Genomic DNA, 17,775 nt, shown 5'->3' with positions numbered 1-17,775 from the left:
TGGCAGGCATAATATCTCACATATGGCATTTCATTTAAACGTGGCAATGAACTATTAGAAGAATTATTTAGTTAAAAGAAAGGTTTTTAAATTGGGTCATAACTCAGAACATTCTCTGTAACTTTTTTACATGGGATTTCACTCAGGAAAAATTAGGATTTCGATCACTGGGTATTTCACACTAGCTAATGGTGAAATATTATTGAAATTATTCTGTATATAATCTGCATTCTAAAGATTCATCTCTCTGCAACCCTGTAAGTTGAGCTAAGGTTACAGCTGTCTGAAAATCAGATTTTAAGGGCAAATTCCATGTTTATATGGTAACAAGACAAACATGCCTGTTTTCATTACCTCGTTTCATCAAATTGTAAATTCTCATGCACTCAACTTTTTGATTTATCATTATCTAACGTGTCTCCATTTTCTAATGCGTGCTCTCATTTGTTTGCCATTTTCCAAGACCAAGATTTTTTTTTAAATATTTAAACAATCTATTTCATTGGTGGCACAGTGGCGCAGCAGGTGGCCTGGAGGTTGTGGGTTCGAGTCCCGCTCCGGGTGACTGTCTGTGAGGAGTTGGTGTGTTCTCCCCGTGTCCGCGTGGGTTTCCTCCGGGTGCTCCGGTTTCCTCCCACAGTCCAAAAACACACGTAGGTAAGTGGATTGTCGACTCAAAAGTGTGAGTGAATGTGTGTGTCTGTGTTGCCCTGTGAAGGACTGGCGCCCCCTCCAGGGTGTATTCCCACCTTGCGCCCAATGATTCCAGGTAGGCTCTGGACCCCCCGCGACCCTGAACTGGATAAGCGCTTACAGATAATGAATGAATATATTTCATTTTCTGTAACTGCTTATCCACTTCAGGGTCACGGTGGGTCTGGAGCCTAATTTAAACAATTTCATACGCATAAAGCCACAAGTATATAGAAACACTCTATGCCTCTAATGGCCTTTGATGCTTGGCTATGATGATTACTCTCATAGTGCATAGACACTGGTCACATTTCAGACACAGGGCTCAATTTAAAAAGGAGAATAGTCTTCATGTTTTATTTGCTTTCAGTGATGATAGGGCTCAAATTTAGCATGTTTATCTCTGAGGATGCACGTTTTTATACAAGCTGTTGGCTAATCATCCATCTTCAGGCTACTGTTGTTACAGCTGGTTTTTTATTAGCCTTTGGGGGAAAAAAAGAAGAAGAAAAAAAGCTATATTATGAGGACATCATACTTTTCCAGGTTAAATGCATGAGGACACCGTTTGGATGATTAAGAATGTCTTTTTAATTCATTCATATTCTGAAAGCGCTTATCCAGTTCACGGTTGCAGTGGATCCAGTTTGCCAACAAAATGCAAAGTGAATAAATGAAAACTAATCATGTACAAAATAAGATTTTATCCCAACAAAATATAATAGCATACAGATCACAGAACGAGCCTTTGGTAGCATTATGCTTTTACATTAGACAAAAAACACACACAGTATGCTTACCATACATCTAGAATGTTTCAAGAAACATTAAAAGCAATACAGCATGAGTATGCTTCATTCTGTCAATCAAATGAGGATGTTCAAAGTCAGAAATGTCCACATGATGGATTATTTCGTTTTTATTCAAAATCTCACCAATATCTACTGAACAATTTTCACTTAAAGCAGCTTTTGTAAGCAAGCTGCTTCCTATCTTCAAACTTTTTTTTAAATTCTTGAAACATGCTCGATGACCGAGAGACATCTGAGGTTTGGGCAGATTTCAGTACTTTCTTCCTGGGGCTAACACACCAAACACCTAATTATATAGAGAACAAATAGAATGTTAGGCCAAAAATTATGTATAAAATGTATATTATTAATAAAATGTAGATAAGATTTTTTTTTTTACCTGGAACTCCTGTCTTCTTTCTCAGATTTTCAGTCTTACATTTTAGGCCAGGGCTTTCTAAAGAAATGTAGACCAAAATCATATTTGTAGATTTTAAATAAATAAAATAAAATAAAATAAATAAAAGAAGTGGGAAAGTGGGGAGGGGAAAAACAGGCATAATACTTACTGCACTCTTTGTGTACAGACTGATCACTTTCCATCACATTGATACCATCTTTGAAGTTGAAAGATTCTGGCAGTACTTTGAAATCTAGTGCTAAACCCCTGTGAGTTCCCTGTTTATTTTTGCCAGAAGAGTGGTGCAGTCCAAAGGATGAATCTGTTGGTTTACTCTTGTTTCCATTCTGTTCCATAGCAGGATTAATGGATGCCAATATCCCCTTCTTTAGTTTTTTCTTTCTAATTACATGTCTTCTTTTATCTGAACTACTGGCTGGCCGATCTTTTTGTTGCTTAGCAGAGAAGGGCACGTCTCCTTTCACAGACTCCAATCCATGTTTCTTCTTGTCATCAGGATGTACCAGCAAGGGCCTTTTCAAATCAAATGTTGTAGAAAATGTGCTTGGTTTAGTCGCTGATGTACTACCATCATCTGTTTTTAATTCCATCTCTTGAACATTTTTCAACTTTGAGCTTTTGTGCTCTATAGACATCTTTGTTGGTACATATCTGTTCTTCAAGGATTTCAGAATACGTTGTTTATTAGTCTGGTTCCGACTGCTGTTTGCATGATCACGCTGAGGGCTCACTCTTACATTAATAGTGGCTGGAGGGAAATGCAATTTATTAAGATATGTCATTCCAGAAACCTTGTTCTTCAGGTAACAATGAGTTGATAAAGTTCTTTTCTGCATTTTACTAGATGACCCATATAATACCAGATTGACTAATCTACCCTCTTTCTGAAACCTAGAGGTTACTTCACGCTTTTCATCACATTGAAAATTAGTGTGCCCTGCAGATGACAGAGGCAAGGCCATGTTTGTGTGCAACGCAGCATTGCTAAGGCTAGGAATTAAATCAGCTTTTGATGCAAACCAACCACAAGGGGGTAGGAGGGTCCTTTTATTTCCATCAGCATTGTGTCTGTAATACTTTTTCTTGTTCTTGAAAGAACGTCCACCACATACATTCAGAGGCTTTTTTGTGAATTCCTCAGATATTATATTTGATATTGTAAGTACATCATTATAGTCTGAGATAACCTCTGTAATCTCAAGATCATCCAAGCTGGGTTGACATAGAACAGGTGATGCTGTCGATGTTTGTTCCATAATGCTTGTCTCTTCTATCAACCCTTTGCCTGAGACATCATTTCCAGACCTCTGCTCAGGTTTGTCGTCACATTTGCATTGTTCACCATAGGCATATCCTAAAATCCCGAACCATTTTGCAATGCAACAGTACTTTTCTAAAACATGAGTGGCATGATTTCGGTGGCTTACTGGCTTTTTTTTTAAATCGTCATGCTTTTTATCGGACTGTTTAACTTGATCATTTTTCATATACGTTTTTGTAAACATAGCTAATTGTATGCTTTCTGCCTCATCATTCAACATATTGGTTGTAACCTTTCTAGCTGTTTCTGGTGCAAGAACCTTTATTTGATCAAGATTATCTGTAGCTCTTGCTTTACCACAGTCATCTATCAGTTGTGTTTCAATGAGTTTCAGATTTTCTGGCTTGCATTTATCACTTATTGCTGGTGATTGTTTATTTTCACATAGCAGCACTTCACCTCTTGCAGTCTGATTTTCACAGAGTGTTTGGACCAGCTGCTCTGTCCTTGCACTATTCTCTGTTACATTATTGCAGTTCTGAACCGTCACAATTGATGACGTCTCACTCAGGTGCTCATGCAAAGTCACGTGTCTCTCTCTGATGGGACTAATCCCTTTATTTTCAATATGCATATTTGTTGGCTCTGCTATTAGCACCTTTTTTCCAATATGTGCACAGCTTTTGTCTTGTCCAGTTGGTACTGGTTGTCTTCGTGCCTGTGATGAAGGCTCTGTTTCAGGTAAGTTTGAGTTTTTATTTTCTGTCATTTGTAAGGATTTCTGCTCCTCTACTGTTAATTCAAATTCAGCTACTTTTGTTGAACAGTTGAAAGATTTGTACATCAGGGTTTTTGGTGCTGGGTCATCTTTTAAAATGTGAAAGTCTTGGTCCAATTTCTCTTTTGAAATTTCTTTAAGTATTACAGAGTTTTCCTGTCTAGAGTGAAGTCGGACATCTGTCATGATGTTGACAAAAAGGTCTGATCTGACAGCTCGACAGAAATTTTGATAATCTCCATCCCAGTACAACTTCACAATCTCACTGGAAATGTCTTTGAAAGGAATACTTCTCTGAATCTTTTGCTGCTTCTGCTCTGATTCAGTGATCAACGTACGCAATTTTTGAAAAGACCACTTAGTTATAGGTGCAGCAGCATAAGAGTACACATTTTTACTATGGTTAGAAAGTACATTATATTCAGCAGGACCTTCTTGCTCTGAGTGTTGACAGACTACTGTTTCTTGCATCAATTCAGATGGCATTTTCTCTGAAATATTATGCGTTTGTAATGCATTACCACAAAGAGACTCTTTTTTCTTAGGTCTTGTTTCAAGGCATACTAGGTTTGCTTTTGTTGAATACTTTGAAATATCTGCACATGCCTCTAGTTGCTGATGTAATGGTGCAACAACAGCGACAGCTCTTTCTGAGGCATAATTCTGCTGAATATTGTCTTTAGGCATACTATAATTTTGCAGATTAAGCTGTGTAGATGTGGCACAAGCAATATGATTGCTCTTGCCAAATTGTTGAGTAAAGTGTCTTATGCTATTATCTAAATTGCTTTTTGTGTATGAAGCAGCTGTGAGGATCCTCTGATGGTCAAATACATTTTCAGTATCATATCCATACCCAGCATTATCATGAATTGTGTGAGGCATCGAATCATGCATCCTGTTCCTTTTCTGCATTTTTGACCGCCTGTTCAGTGTTGGCTGTGAAAGTAATTTCAACTTTGAATTAAATCTTCCATGACCAACTTCAGCTTGATGTAACACTGGGTCAGGAGTTAGTCTAGGCCAGTGTGCCTCTCAGTTGGATGTAGTCCTTAGACAAGTTATTAATAATTCCTGTTGCCACTTTGTGTTACCAGCAGTGTATGCTGATGTGGTATGCAGTTTCAGTCATTATTTCAAAAAAACAGCTCTGTCCAGCATTAACAGAGTTCTCCCAATGAGTCTTTTTTCCTCTAAAGGGGGGACTCAAGATGTGGAATCTTTTGGGGTCTTGTCTTGCAACTTCCAAATACCGTTTGTTTTACACATAAAAGACTTTGCTTGTCCATCAGGATGGTCTCATATTTAGGTTAACACAGGTGCAGTTTGTGTTAGGTTGCAGAGGTGTAATTTCCTGATCCAGGCTTTGCCATCACTCTTGGAATCAAAACAGATTTGCAAGTGTTGATATAAGCTGGGAAAGGGGAAAAAAATATCAGAATTATTACTTAAAAGTTAAATCTTATATGGTGAATAAACACCAGAATTTAAAAACTGAAAGAACAAAATATTAGGAGCTAAATTTTCATTGTGTGTATCTTTAAAAATTACTTTAAAACAGGAGATTTAACAAAAACAAAATTAAGTGTGGTGTTTCTGGGCCTTACAGTCTTTGCCTGAACCCTAAAAAAATTTTTAAGCCTAGATTTGCCTTGTGAGTTGGCTTCCATCATTCACCTAAAACAAAATAACATTTGAATTTACTTCCAGTCAGCAAGTAGTATTTACATAACTAATTATTGTCCCACTTTCCTATAGCAACTCAAACAACTAATAAGAACGAGGAGACAATGTCACATAAGTTATTTAAATCCCCCTCATTTCCATGAGTAAAATAATTACACAAATAAATAAATAATATAAATATTTATAAATGGTTAAACAAATGGAAGGAAAGATACATTTATTCGTTCATTATCTGTAATTTCTGTAATTCTGTAACCTGTAATTATCCAGTTCATGGTCGCGGTGGATCCAGAGCCTACCTAAAATCATTGGGCGCAAGGTGGGAATACACCCTGGAGGGGGCTTCACAGGGCAACACACACACTCACACATTCACTCACACCGACAGACACTTTTGAGTCGTCAATCCACCCACTGATGTGTGTATTTGGACTGTGGGAGGAAACTGGAGCACCCGGAGGAAACCCACGCGGACACGAGGAGAACACACCAAACTCTTCACAGACAGTCACCCGGAGCGGGACTTGAACCCATAACCTCCAAGTCCCTGGAGCTGTGTGACTGTAACACTACCTGCTGCACCACCGTGCCGCCCCAGGAAAATATGTCAAAATATAAAATTTATTCAGAAGAAGAAAACATAATACAGATATAATAAATAATATCATTCATTCATTGTCTGTAACTGCTTATCCAGTCCAGTGTTGCAGTGGGTCTGGAGCCTACCTGGAATCATTGGACACACCCTGGAGACGGCACCAGTCCTTTGCAGTGTGACACACACACACACACACTCACATTCTAAATTATATCAGCATTTCACTATTCCTAGAGATGTGGCAAAAAGTTTACCTACAACTAAAGCCCAATTTATGTTTCAGAGCCTAAGGTGTAGCCTGACATGCACCTCTTCAGAAATGTAATCATGCATCACGTCAAAGCAGACAGCAACAACTGTGACTGGTTCACATTTGGACAAACATGGATCAATCTGTACTGAAGAAGTCCAGAAACATGAACAAATTTTCTCCACAATACAGAGACTGCAGACAACAGCAAATCCATGGTGTGAAATTTCCTTACGCATGATTTGGAACTCACAGAATTAATAAATAGTTTGAACAAAGGAAATATGTTTCTGAAAACATGGGATGCGGACCATGCTCAAAAAAAGAACTTGAAGGTGTGCAAACATTGACTGCTGACGAAAACAAGTTGTATTAAGTGCCAATTCAGTGAAAATGTCAACGTTAATTCCCAGACAGGTAACAGGAATGTGACAAAAGTGAATAAGCATTCCAAATGCAGGCTGACTTGCTTACAATTAACAGTGAAATTAAATATTGATTTGTAAAATATTCAGTGCTGCACATTTTGCCACCCACATTTACAATCTGTCAACATTAAGCTGACAATTTATAGGAAAAATCTAAAGAGCTAATTCAAAATTTTATCATAAAGGAGATGGAATGTGTCTTTCAAAATCTGAATACAGACAGATGTGAAAGCTAACATGAAAGCTGAAAAAGGTATGTCAGAAGGACACCAAATCATTGCACGTATACTAGTGGTGAATGTTGAAAGTCCATGCCTTAATACTGGAGAGCCCTTTCAGATATGCACAGTCACCCATTTCTGGACATTACCCTGAGGAATGAAACAAGCAATAAGGGTTATACTGTAAATTGCCGGACATTATCTGGCAATCCCCCCAGTACAATGTCCAATGTCATGTAATGACATTGAGCCAATGTGTGAACACAGCAGGTAATTTTCCAGAGAATTCTTAGCGATTTCATGCCATGCCTCCTGCATGTACTACACAGGCACAGCCCCATGCCTAAACCATGTAGAACATTTCCAGCTGTGAGAACGCGCCTTACATGGAAAGTCTCCAGCAAGAATGGTGAAACTCAGTTCTGGTTCGCAAACTTAATTTTGAACCGTGCACCACATTTCCACCAACAAAAAATATTTTCCAGAACCCAAAAAGTTTGTTCACAGCAGGAACCAAAGAACAGTAGGTGTTTCAACACGAACTGTGACGACATCTGTGGGTATGTCTAGTTCATTACAAGGAGTCTAGTACATGAGCAAGGAGCAATGGCCACACCCACAAAGAGCATAGTTGATTACGTATTCTGTGATGTATCTTCGGTTCGACTAAAACTGGGGTAAATGCATGAAAACAGTTCCAAACCCAAGAAACATGCATCCTTTACAGGAGGTAGGGCCAGCAGTGTCCAATATGTCATATTCTTAGAACTGCTGAAGGTTCTCTTTATCTGGGGGAGGGGGCTCTCTTGGCTGACATGTCTCTACAATTTTGAATGGAAATCCGGAACAGTTTTTTGAATTGGCAAACCAAGGTAGTTGCCAATTATTATTATTATTATTTATTTTTTTAAGGGTACTGGAGAGTGTGAGCCAATTATCATGTCATCACACTTCTCAGCCTCCCTAGAAACGTCTATTGCATAGATAGTCAAACCTGGGATTCTGAAGGAAATATGCAGATTTCATCCTGCCAGTGATGCAGTGGTTCTCACACTTTTACATATAATTGAGCAGCTTGTGTGTTTGCTGCTCCACTGTACATGTGTTTTGTGGGTCTAGAGAAAGCACATCTAGTATTACACTGTTCAGGAAGGATGCAAAAAAAAGTCCCAGGACTGAATAATTTTGATCTGAAAGATCATTCATAAATACATACTAATATCATTTATAAATACATACTACTACAAAAGTAACACGAGGCATCAAGTAAACAAGTGTCCACCATTAAAAGAATGCTACATCACCACAGTGTGAAAGCCTTTCTTGTCATGTAAGCAAGTTCTTCTTAAAAGCAACACTCTGTATATCTTGGAGGCAGGCAGGAAACCTTTCTTGAGATGTGCATAACATTTTCTGGCATACGTCACACACAAACAGCTATGGGTTTTCAGTTATCTATAAGATGTCATTAGCTTCCGTTTTCCAAGTTCTGACTTTATGGAAGAGGCTGTAAACCAGCAGAAGAGGACAAATGCTGGACTGGGTTTTGGTTGTTGGTGTGAGCCAAAATAGCTAAAAAGTTAAGAGATGTTTAGCTGGCTATTGTGTTGGACTAGTAAGTAACATTTGTTAGAGTTAGGGATCATAAGTTAAAGGTGAACGATCTGACATTTTAACCATTGACACAGCAGCAGATGACTAATTTTCATGTAAAGGTATCGAGGTGTAAAAGAATTCAGAGCAGAGCAAGAAGCCACAAACCTGCTGTGTAAATTCTAAGATCTGCACCCCGTTGCTGTGTGGCATGCTGGGAAACATGCTTTCAGTGGTGTTTCTCCATCTCTCCTCTAAATACCAGCTTCACTCAGAGGTGCATGGCAAGCTAGCAGACTGGAAGAGTGGACACTAAGGTGAAGTTTTCTTCTTCTTCGGCCACCTGTAATTAAGCTCCAAATTAAACTTGTAGCTGCCGTAGTTTTTTCCATTCAGAATGTTTATACAACGTTTTATTTACATGCACCATTCTTGGTAAGCTTAAGCTGGTCAATAAAAAGGGAAGCTGAAGTTTTATTTTTTTTTTACATTCCAATTTGTGATGTTCTGCAGTTACACTGCATTGTAACATTGATGTCGGGATCAGATTACCGCTATAAATTCATGCAGTGTATTGGTCAGGAGACTGGCAACACTATACGTTTAACATCGGGTCTGTATAGATGTCATCGGGGAGGGTCTGTCAAGTCTTGGCTACAGAAGTGTTATGTGTGATGCTGGTAGTTTTGTGTTCTGAAAAGAAAAAGAAAATACGAATGTGGACCCATTCCTGTGTGTTACAAAGAGGGCAGTGTGGACTGTCTATCCTGCAAAGAGTACATAGGGACCTATGAAAACACTATCCAGAAGCTGTGAATTTGTTCTTTTAGTATCTGTACTTACTACAAATGCTTCTGTTTTCATGCACATACCTCGGTGTGCATGTGTAAAACCACCTCCCAGAATGAAAATAACTCTGAATGAAAATCTGGGGTGGGGTCATGGCCGTATCTGTCAGCAAGCAGTGATTGTTCCTCACTCAAAATGGTTTTACGTGCTCGTGATTATAATATGCCTGCTCAAAATATTCATGTGCGCACGCAGAATAACACCATAACCAACAATCTTCAAGTTATATGAACATACAATAGACAGGACACAAAATAAGATACCTGCAATTATCACCTCAAGTCCAAAACAGTTATCGAGGAAACAGCAAAGTCATCGGATGTAAAGCATAAGTTTGTGGAAAATTTTGTAGCTCTTTGTGCCGAATCCAATATACCTCTTTAAAAATGTTTATTTTGTTATAATTATATATTTATAAAATGTGCCCTGAATTTGTTTATTTTTAAATGTTATTTTATTTATTTATTTAGTTTTTTTGGGGGCATTTCTTGCCTGATTGATATAATTGATGCTTAGGATTATCCATTTTATATATGTATATCCTGTTCAAATACTTTTACCTTAAAAGGTTTCCAAAGATGATTTTTCATTTGTAAACATGACTGATTAGTTACTGACAAATCCTATGGCATATTCCTTGATGACCAATAGGAGGACAGAGCGCTGTCTGGTGTAGGCTGAGTCCAGAACTTGCCTCAGGCCTAGTTCAGAAATGGTGTCTTTCGTTTCGTATCACATGACTCGTGCTCATGTGAGTCAGATATCACTGTGCGCTTATAATACTTAATTCCTGTTGGGTAAAAGTATATAAGAACCTAAATATTGTTAGCTTTGGCAAGGGTCGGACGAGAGATTAGCAATTATACATGTTGTTATAACAAAGACATATGTTAATATGAGAGTAAAGAATCAGTTTCCCTGGGTACTTATCAGATTAAGAAAATGCATATAAAAATATAGATAAAGGCACCATTAGATTAGACTAGACAGTTTATATTTCTGTAGGATTATCAATGGAAGACACAAGAAATTACATTTTGTGGATATAAAAGGCATTCAGAATGATATATGTCACAAAGTTCTATGTGTGTGCTTTTGGAGGTGTTGTTCCTCTGGCGGCCTGAATAAAAAGTCCAGTTTCGGTATCTTTGAGGCACCAAACAAGGTATCATTTTAATCCTCAGGAGTTCCTCTCTGCCTGGTGAGGAGGCACTGAAATGAAGATCAAGGTTCACCTGAAGTTCAGTCTTGATTATAACCCCTGTTTCCAGATGAAATTAATAAATGGTTACTCCAACTGACACTACACTGGTGCATATGAGTAAATATGGAGAAGAGAAAGATGGTATTTAGGTAATATTTCAATTGCAGCAGTTTCAATAAATACAAAGTTGTCATTTACCAATGTTTGTTTAATTCCATTTATTTTCTTTAAAAATGAAAAACCTAAAAATCCAAATGTGTGAAAAAAGAAAAAAAAATAGATAAACGAAAACAAATTTAATGAAATTTGCCAAAAAATAAAACAGATTTCATAAGGCCCTAAGTAAGAGGTAATGTGTTACATATGCACACCAGACAGCGCTCTGTCCTCCTATTGGTCATCAAGAAATATGCAATAGTATTTGTCAGACTAGGCAAAAAGATGCCACGTCGTTGATCTTTGATTCTGTCATACTACACAACCACTCCTCGTTCCCAACGCTCATATTGAAATTGAATTCTGAAATTGGAAGCGTGTCAGATACGACAAAACTATATCAAAATTGGGCCATTTTCATGTATATTGCCAGGGATTTTGACAGCAGGGGGTTAATGCAGCCAAATAATAGCCAAATAACTTAAACCACAGAATGTGGTTAGAAAACCTGAAACCTATCAATATGAAACATTTTACTTAAATGTTTTCAGTAATTAAAATAAAATAAAAAAACACATAAGATATTTAAACTAAAATCTACAGGTGCTGGTCATAAAATTAAAATAACATCGTAAGTTGATTAATTTTAGTAATTCCATTCAAAAAGTGAAACTTGTATATTATACTCATTCATTACACACAGACTGATATATTTCAAGTGTTTATTTCTTTTAATTTCTTTTTATTTGATGATTATAACTGACAACTAATGAAAACCCCAAATTCAGTATCTCAGAAAATATGAATATTACTTAAGACCAATACAAAAATAGGATTTTTAGAAATGCTGGCCAACTGGAAAGTATGAACATGAAAAGTATGAGCATATACAGCACTCAGTACTTAGATGGGGCTCATTTTGCCTGAATTACTGCAGCAATGCAGCATGGCATGGAGTCTATCAGTCTCAAAAAGTTTCACTTTTTGAATGGAATTACTGAAATAAATCATCTTTTTCGTGACCAATAATAAATCAATTTTATCACCAGCACCTGTACGCTGTTTACTCATATTTTGAATCTTGCATACAGAAACAACCCTGAAAATGAAGGTTTTTATGACTTTTGTTCTCTTTTGGGCTGGCCATAAGGGTGATAAATAATAAAAAGTAAATAATCAGTCATGTTTACAAATGAAAAATCATCTTTGGTAACTTTTAAGGTAAGAGTAAGAGGATATAAATAAAATGGATAATCTTAAACATCAGTTGAATCACTCAGCTACACACCCACACCCACACCCACACACTGAAGCAGAATATTTTTTTGACCTAAAGTCTGTAATAAAGCTGCTGATAAAATCTAACTATTGGAAAACATTAATGTATCATTTGTCTAATTTCTCAATATAGCTTGCAGAAGTAAGGAAAAGAACAGTGTCATAGATGGTTTGAGGATAACCCTTCATTCTATACATTTGGTGAGAACATTAGGACATTGGCAGGGTTGGACCCTGCACACTCAGCTCAACTGTCCAACAGGCTACAGGGCTTTGTAAACAATTACAGCCCAAAAATAATATCACAGTGTGGGTTATCTGCTTGGGTTACAGCTCATTTTCTGTTGAACAATTCTAAAGGCATTTTTGATTTTCCTCTTCCTCAGCTAGGTGCTTCTGCTTGATGTGGTAAAAAAGATTGTGTTTCACTCTTTTGTTGTTATAGGCTTCTTTAATTTGGTACATATTACCATGGTTTATTGTTCATCTGATATTTTGTAACCAAACCACGTCCACATTAAAAAAAAACCACAGAAAACTGCCAAAAACTGAAAGCAGCATGATATCCCCATCAAACATCATTACATTTTTTAAACTTAAGTTAAAATCGAGTGCAGTGAACTGATGGCAGCACCCTGTAATGACCGTCAGTCAGTGACAGATGCTGTAAATAATATATATTGAAATTGCATTAAAAAAGAAAAAAAAAAAACCATATAATTGTTATTGAAACATTTTATTATTGCAATATATATTGATATTAAATTATTGTCCAGCCCTAGACTGAAATCACTCCCTCTTTTTGGAGCAGATTACTTCAGCTCAGAGACACTTTCCACTGTACTTTAGTGTGCCTAATTGACTCAAGTGATGAACATATGCCACTGCATGAAGTCATTGTGCAAAAACAAGTCAGAATATCACAATACTGATTTTTTAAGTTGTTTTAGATATTATGATGATATTATTTGCGAATGATACAATATGGCACAGCCCTACTGCACAATTATGCTCACAATTCCTCTTTTCTCTGTTTTTATATATAAAACAAGTGTTAAACATCTAAACACCCCAACACCAATTAGCTCCAAATTAATAAATCACATTCAGTTCCCTATATCCAATGCAAATCTTCAATTTTCAGTTACCCATAGGATACTTGCTAAAACCAACGGTTGGTAATAATTGTCTTCTAAATTTTTCTACACGACATGTTAGTAAGAAACATACTGGTAAATATAACTTTCACTGAACTATTTTGTAAGGTGGTCTGTGATCAAAGACACATACACAACATATAATACAAAAACAAAATAGAATAATGCACACAAACAATGTTAACTCAAACAGAATGGATGTGACTGCTTTCATAAAACTGCGGTTAAGCCAGCCGCACGTCAGATTTTAGTGCGCGTATACTAGTGACAGAGCGGTACTCAATGCGCCTGAAGACCTGAAAGTAAGCCCTTCATTTTAAAGGAAAAGTAACCGCATTTAAGCGGTTTATATATTGGTCATTTCTAGTAAGTAGTCCATACAATCAACAAATATAGGTTCAAAGTTTGACATACTATGCACCTATAAAATATGAAGTGATTTTACTGTATAGTTTGTGAGTAAATAGCATTCAAACTCCCCATAACTGTCCATTGTTCTTAATGATGACTCAAGTTTACTGCTTTATCAAATGGTTATTTTGAATAACTTGTCCATCCAACCAACAGATATCAGTTCAGTGTGAAGATAAAAATGTCCTTTTGGACCGTTCTCAGAGTATTTAAAATTTACCAACTTATGAGAAAATATCAAAAGGGTCCAAAATACACTCTCCCTCTTCGGGGGAGGCGTGTTCGTTACGGAAGAGTCGCAGACACCAGTCGAGTGAAGTTCAAAGCAAATCAAAGTATTTATTTAACAATACTGGATCCAGGAGAACCAATACATTGAGAACAGTGCAATACCCCTCCCAAGTAAAGCTCTGACCTCTCAAGATCTGACTCCAACAGTTATACCCCAAATGACGTAAACCCTGCCGGTGAGGCATTTTCTGGCTGATTAGCGTATATTAATATGCATAATTTCACGTGTTAGTACTCAGCTCTTCACGTGCAAGATTCAGGTGCATGTTGTGACCTTGAAGACATTCGTTATCTGGCCAGGCTGACAATGGGCCTCTCTTCCTAGCACTCTTCTCCTGAGAGACTAAAATTTAGGGAGTCAGAAACGCACTTCAAGGCCACAAACAGAAGCTACACATCAGCGCCTCCGTGATCAACAATATGATTGATGTCAGTGTTTTAGAAGCCTGGAGTGCACATCTGTTCAAGGTTAGACGTTAAGAATGAAGAATGTGTAAATAGCACGTGAGTTATCATGCCATACAGTGAAGTTAGCTTATAATATGTCTTTAAGAGTATTTATCATATGAGTTAGTAGTGCAGGATCAAGCAAAATGTTTAACTACATGTGTAAGTAATACATAATGTAAATGCTGGTTAGTCATTCATATAAATGCATATAAGGTACAAGATTTTCACACAATGAGTATGTAGTTATAAATGCTAATTTAACTAATCATCATTTAAGGATATTTGTCAACAAACACAAAGTAATAAAATTGTTTCCCACGACAAGTGTTTGCCATACTATATACCTATGAAATATGAAGTGATTTTACTGTATAGTTTGAGTGAACTGCATCCAAAATCCCCATATTTTAAAATGTTTATTTAAGTTCCATGCTCAATAAAATTGCTATTTCTAATAAGCAGTCCATTCAAGCAACAGATATCATTTCAGTTTTTACCCTAATGTGTACCAATGAAATATGAAGTCATTTTACTGTACAGATTTTGAGTAAATGGCATCCAAAATCCATATAGTTGTCCATTGCTCTTAATTATGAATCAAGTACTGATTTATATGGTTATTTCTAGATAGATAGATAGATAGATAGAGTGTGGACAAATCCATCCTGCGTGTTCATTGCAAATAATTGGAACAGAAGAGGTTGACACAGAGTTTGAGTGAACAATCAAAACTGTTTTTTATTAGACGGAATTCCGGAGGGAACAGTACATTCAATACATCCTAGCCTTCTACCTCCTGTTCTCTTAAGACCTCGTTTTCTGACTCCTGTATATATACTGCTAGATATCTGCATATGATCTGCACTTAGGGAGAGGTGTCTTTTTATTATTCGTTCTCTGCCCTATGAAGTCAATGGTCAATGTTGCTATGTGGTTGCTATATTGAGCAACCTTGTTGTTTTGCTCTTCCTACTTGGTTATGTTCATCTTCTATGAACTTTCTGTTCTGCTTCAGCTGATCCACCTGATTAGCTGTGCACCCCCATCCTTCTCTGTATCCTGTTTTGACTACTCTCCTGCACATACTTATGTTGCCTAAGCCTTGCAGGGTCACTTTAAGGTTAACTAATGCCAAATCATATACAATTGCTTGCCAAGCGTAGTAGTTAGTAATAGTATTTTCCACAATAGATAGATAGATAGATAGATAGAGTCATTATTAAAAACATTGGAAATATTATGGGAAGTCTGACTGTTATTTACTCAAACACTATACAGTAAAATCACTTCATATTTCATGGGTACTTAGTATTGCAAACACTGAACCCATATCTGTTGGTTGTATGCACTGCTTATTCAAAATAACCATTTTATAAAGCAGTAAACTTGACTCATGTTCAAAAACAATGGACAATTGTGGGGAATTTGAATGTAATTTACTCAAAAACTATACAGTAAAATCACCTCATATGTCATAGGTACATAGTATGGCAAACACAGAACTGATATCTGTTGGTTGTATGGACTACTTATTAGAAATGACCATATTATAAAGCAGTGAATTTGAGTCATCATTAAAAACAATGCACAATTATTGGGAATTTGAATGTCATTTACTTAAAACCTATACAGTAAAATCACTTCATATTTCATAAATACATAGTATAGTAAACCCTGAACTGATATCTGTTGGTTGTATGGACTACTTATTAGAAATTACCATATTATAAAGCAGTGAACTTGACAATCAAATTCCCCATAATTGTCCAATATTTTTGAACATGAGTCATTTACTCAAAAACTATACAGTAAAATCACTTCATATTTAATAGAAACATAGAATAGTAAATCCTGAACTGATATCTGTTAGTTGTGTGGACTACTTATTAAAAATAACCATTTTATAAAGCAGTAAACTTGAGTTAACATTAAATACAATGGACAATTATGGAGATTTTAAATAGCATTTACTCAAAAACTATACAGTAAATACACTTCATATTTCATAGGTACATAGTATAGTAAATACTGAACGGATATCTGTTGGTTGTGTGGACTACTTATTAAAAATGGCCACATTATAAAGCAGTGAACCTGACTCATGTTCAAGAACAATTGAAAATTATGGGGAATTTAAATGTCATTTACTTAAAAACTATACAGTAAAATGATTTCATATTTAATAGGTACATAATATGTCAAATACAGAACTGATATCTGTTGGTTGTATGGACTACTTATTCAAAATAACCATTTTATAAAGCAGTAAACCTAAGTCAACATTAAAAATAATGGACAGTTATGAGGATTTTGAATGTCATTTACTCAAAAACTATACAGTAAAATCACTTCATATTTCATAGGTACATAGTGTGGTACACACTGAACTGATATCTGTTATTTGCATGAAATGCTTATTAGAAATAACCAATATATAAACCGCTTAAATGCTGTTACTTTCTTTAAAATGAAGGGCATAAGCTCAGGTCTTCATGCGCATTGAGTATTACCGCTCTGTCACTAGTATACGCGCACTCAAATCTGACGTGCGGCTAGTTTAACCGTGGTTTCTCAAACGGCGGCTGGCTTAACCGCAGTCATAAAACATGATTATCAGCTGACAGATGGTTTTTTCATGTTATCTGTATATTTACAGATAGTCAGGAAGAAAATTACTCTGTGTCTGGCAATGTTTGTGTTAATGATAGGACACTCACTTTTTTTTAATAGTAAGAGCATTATGTTACAGTTTTTCAGTATGTTATTTTTATGTTTATTTTTTCGTTCAGGGCAGTCTATGTAAACTGACATATGCAATTACAAACTTGAATATTTGCATACTATTCACGTATGTGTTCTGATAAATATTTAAATGTTATAATAATAATAATAATAATAATAATAATAATAATAATATAAAATCATTGACATCCGTGTAGTGTACTCACTGCTGAGTTTTTACAAAGATTTATAAAACATTTTACATCACAAATAGATATCGATTAATATGGAAAACATACCGCGATAACACTTTTGTCCATATCGCATATCTGATTAATGTTCAGATGAGGTTTGCATTAATGAATGCTGCAGACCGAGTTTAATAAAACCTCGTACTCACAGTTATTGTGTCTTTCTGCTGTTTTGATAGCGGTTCCTCGTGAAACGTATCAAATCCACATGCGCGGAGAAGTAACAGCGAGGGTCTTCCTTTGTGGTGAACACAAACTCCCGCCCAGAGCGACTTCTCCCACCCCTT

The 17,775-nt window shown here is 36.3% G+C and overlaps 1 protein-coding gene across 3 annotated transcripts; it reads right to left on the bottom strand.

The window, feature by feature from the left end:
- Positions 1-952: 952 nt before the first annotated feature.
- Positions 953-17,775, bottom strand: si:ch211-106e7.2 (uncharacterized). Of its 3 annotated transcripts, XM_066666842.1 has the most exons (5): positions 17,638-17,753; positions 8,889-9,063; positions 2,054-5,358; positions 1,885-1,941; positions 953-1,791 (listed from the first exon to the last, which is right to left on the bottom strand). In XM_066666842.1, exons 3-5 carry the CDS (start codon positions 4,857-4,859, stop codon positions 1,649-1,651), a joined length of 3,006 nt encoding a protein of 1,001 aa, XP_066522939.1. In that variant the 5' UTR covers positions 4,860-5,358; positions 8,889-9,063; positions 17,638-17,753; the 3' UTR covers positions 953-1,648. The 3 variants fall into 3 exon arrangements, with proteins under 3 accessions (XP_066522939.1, XP_066522938.1, XP_066522940.1); XM_066666841.1 differs by lacking the exon at positions 8,889-9,063 and having other exon boundaries at positions 17,638-17,775; XM_066666843.1 differs by lacking the exons at positions 8,889-9,063; positions 17,638-17,753 and adding an exon at positions 17,537-17,572.

The sequence above is a fragment of the Hoplias malabaricus genome, chromosome 4 (genome assembly GCF_029633855.1).
Source record: "Hoplias malabaricus isolate fHopMal1 chromosome 4, fHopMal1.hap1, whole genome shotgun sequence".
Lineage (NCBI taxonomy): Eukaryota > Metazoa > Chordata > Actinopteri > Characiformes > Erythrinidae > Hoplias > Hoplias malabaricus.
This window is presented reverse-complemented; position numbering and strand designations above follow the sequence as displayed.

Bases quoted from the DNA above. Each gene is read 5' to 3' on its own strand.
- si:ch211-106e7.2 (XM_066666841.1), bottom strand. From the start codon at position 4,859: ATGCAGAAAAGGAACAGGATGCATGATTCGATGCCTCACACAATTCAT. The intron at 1,942-2,053 runs GTAAGTATTATG...ACATTTCTTTAG, and splicing joins GTCTGTACACAAAGAGTGCA to AAAGCCCTGGCCTAAAATGT. The intron at 1,792-1,884 runs GTAAAAAAAAAA...CTATATAATTAG, and splicing joins AAAGAAGACAGGAGTTCCAG to GTGTTTGGTGTGTTAGCCCC.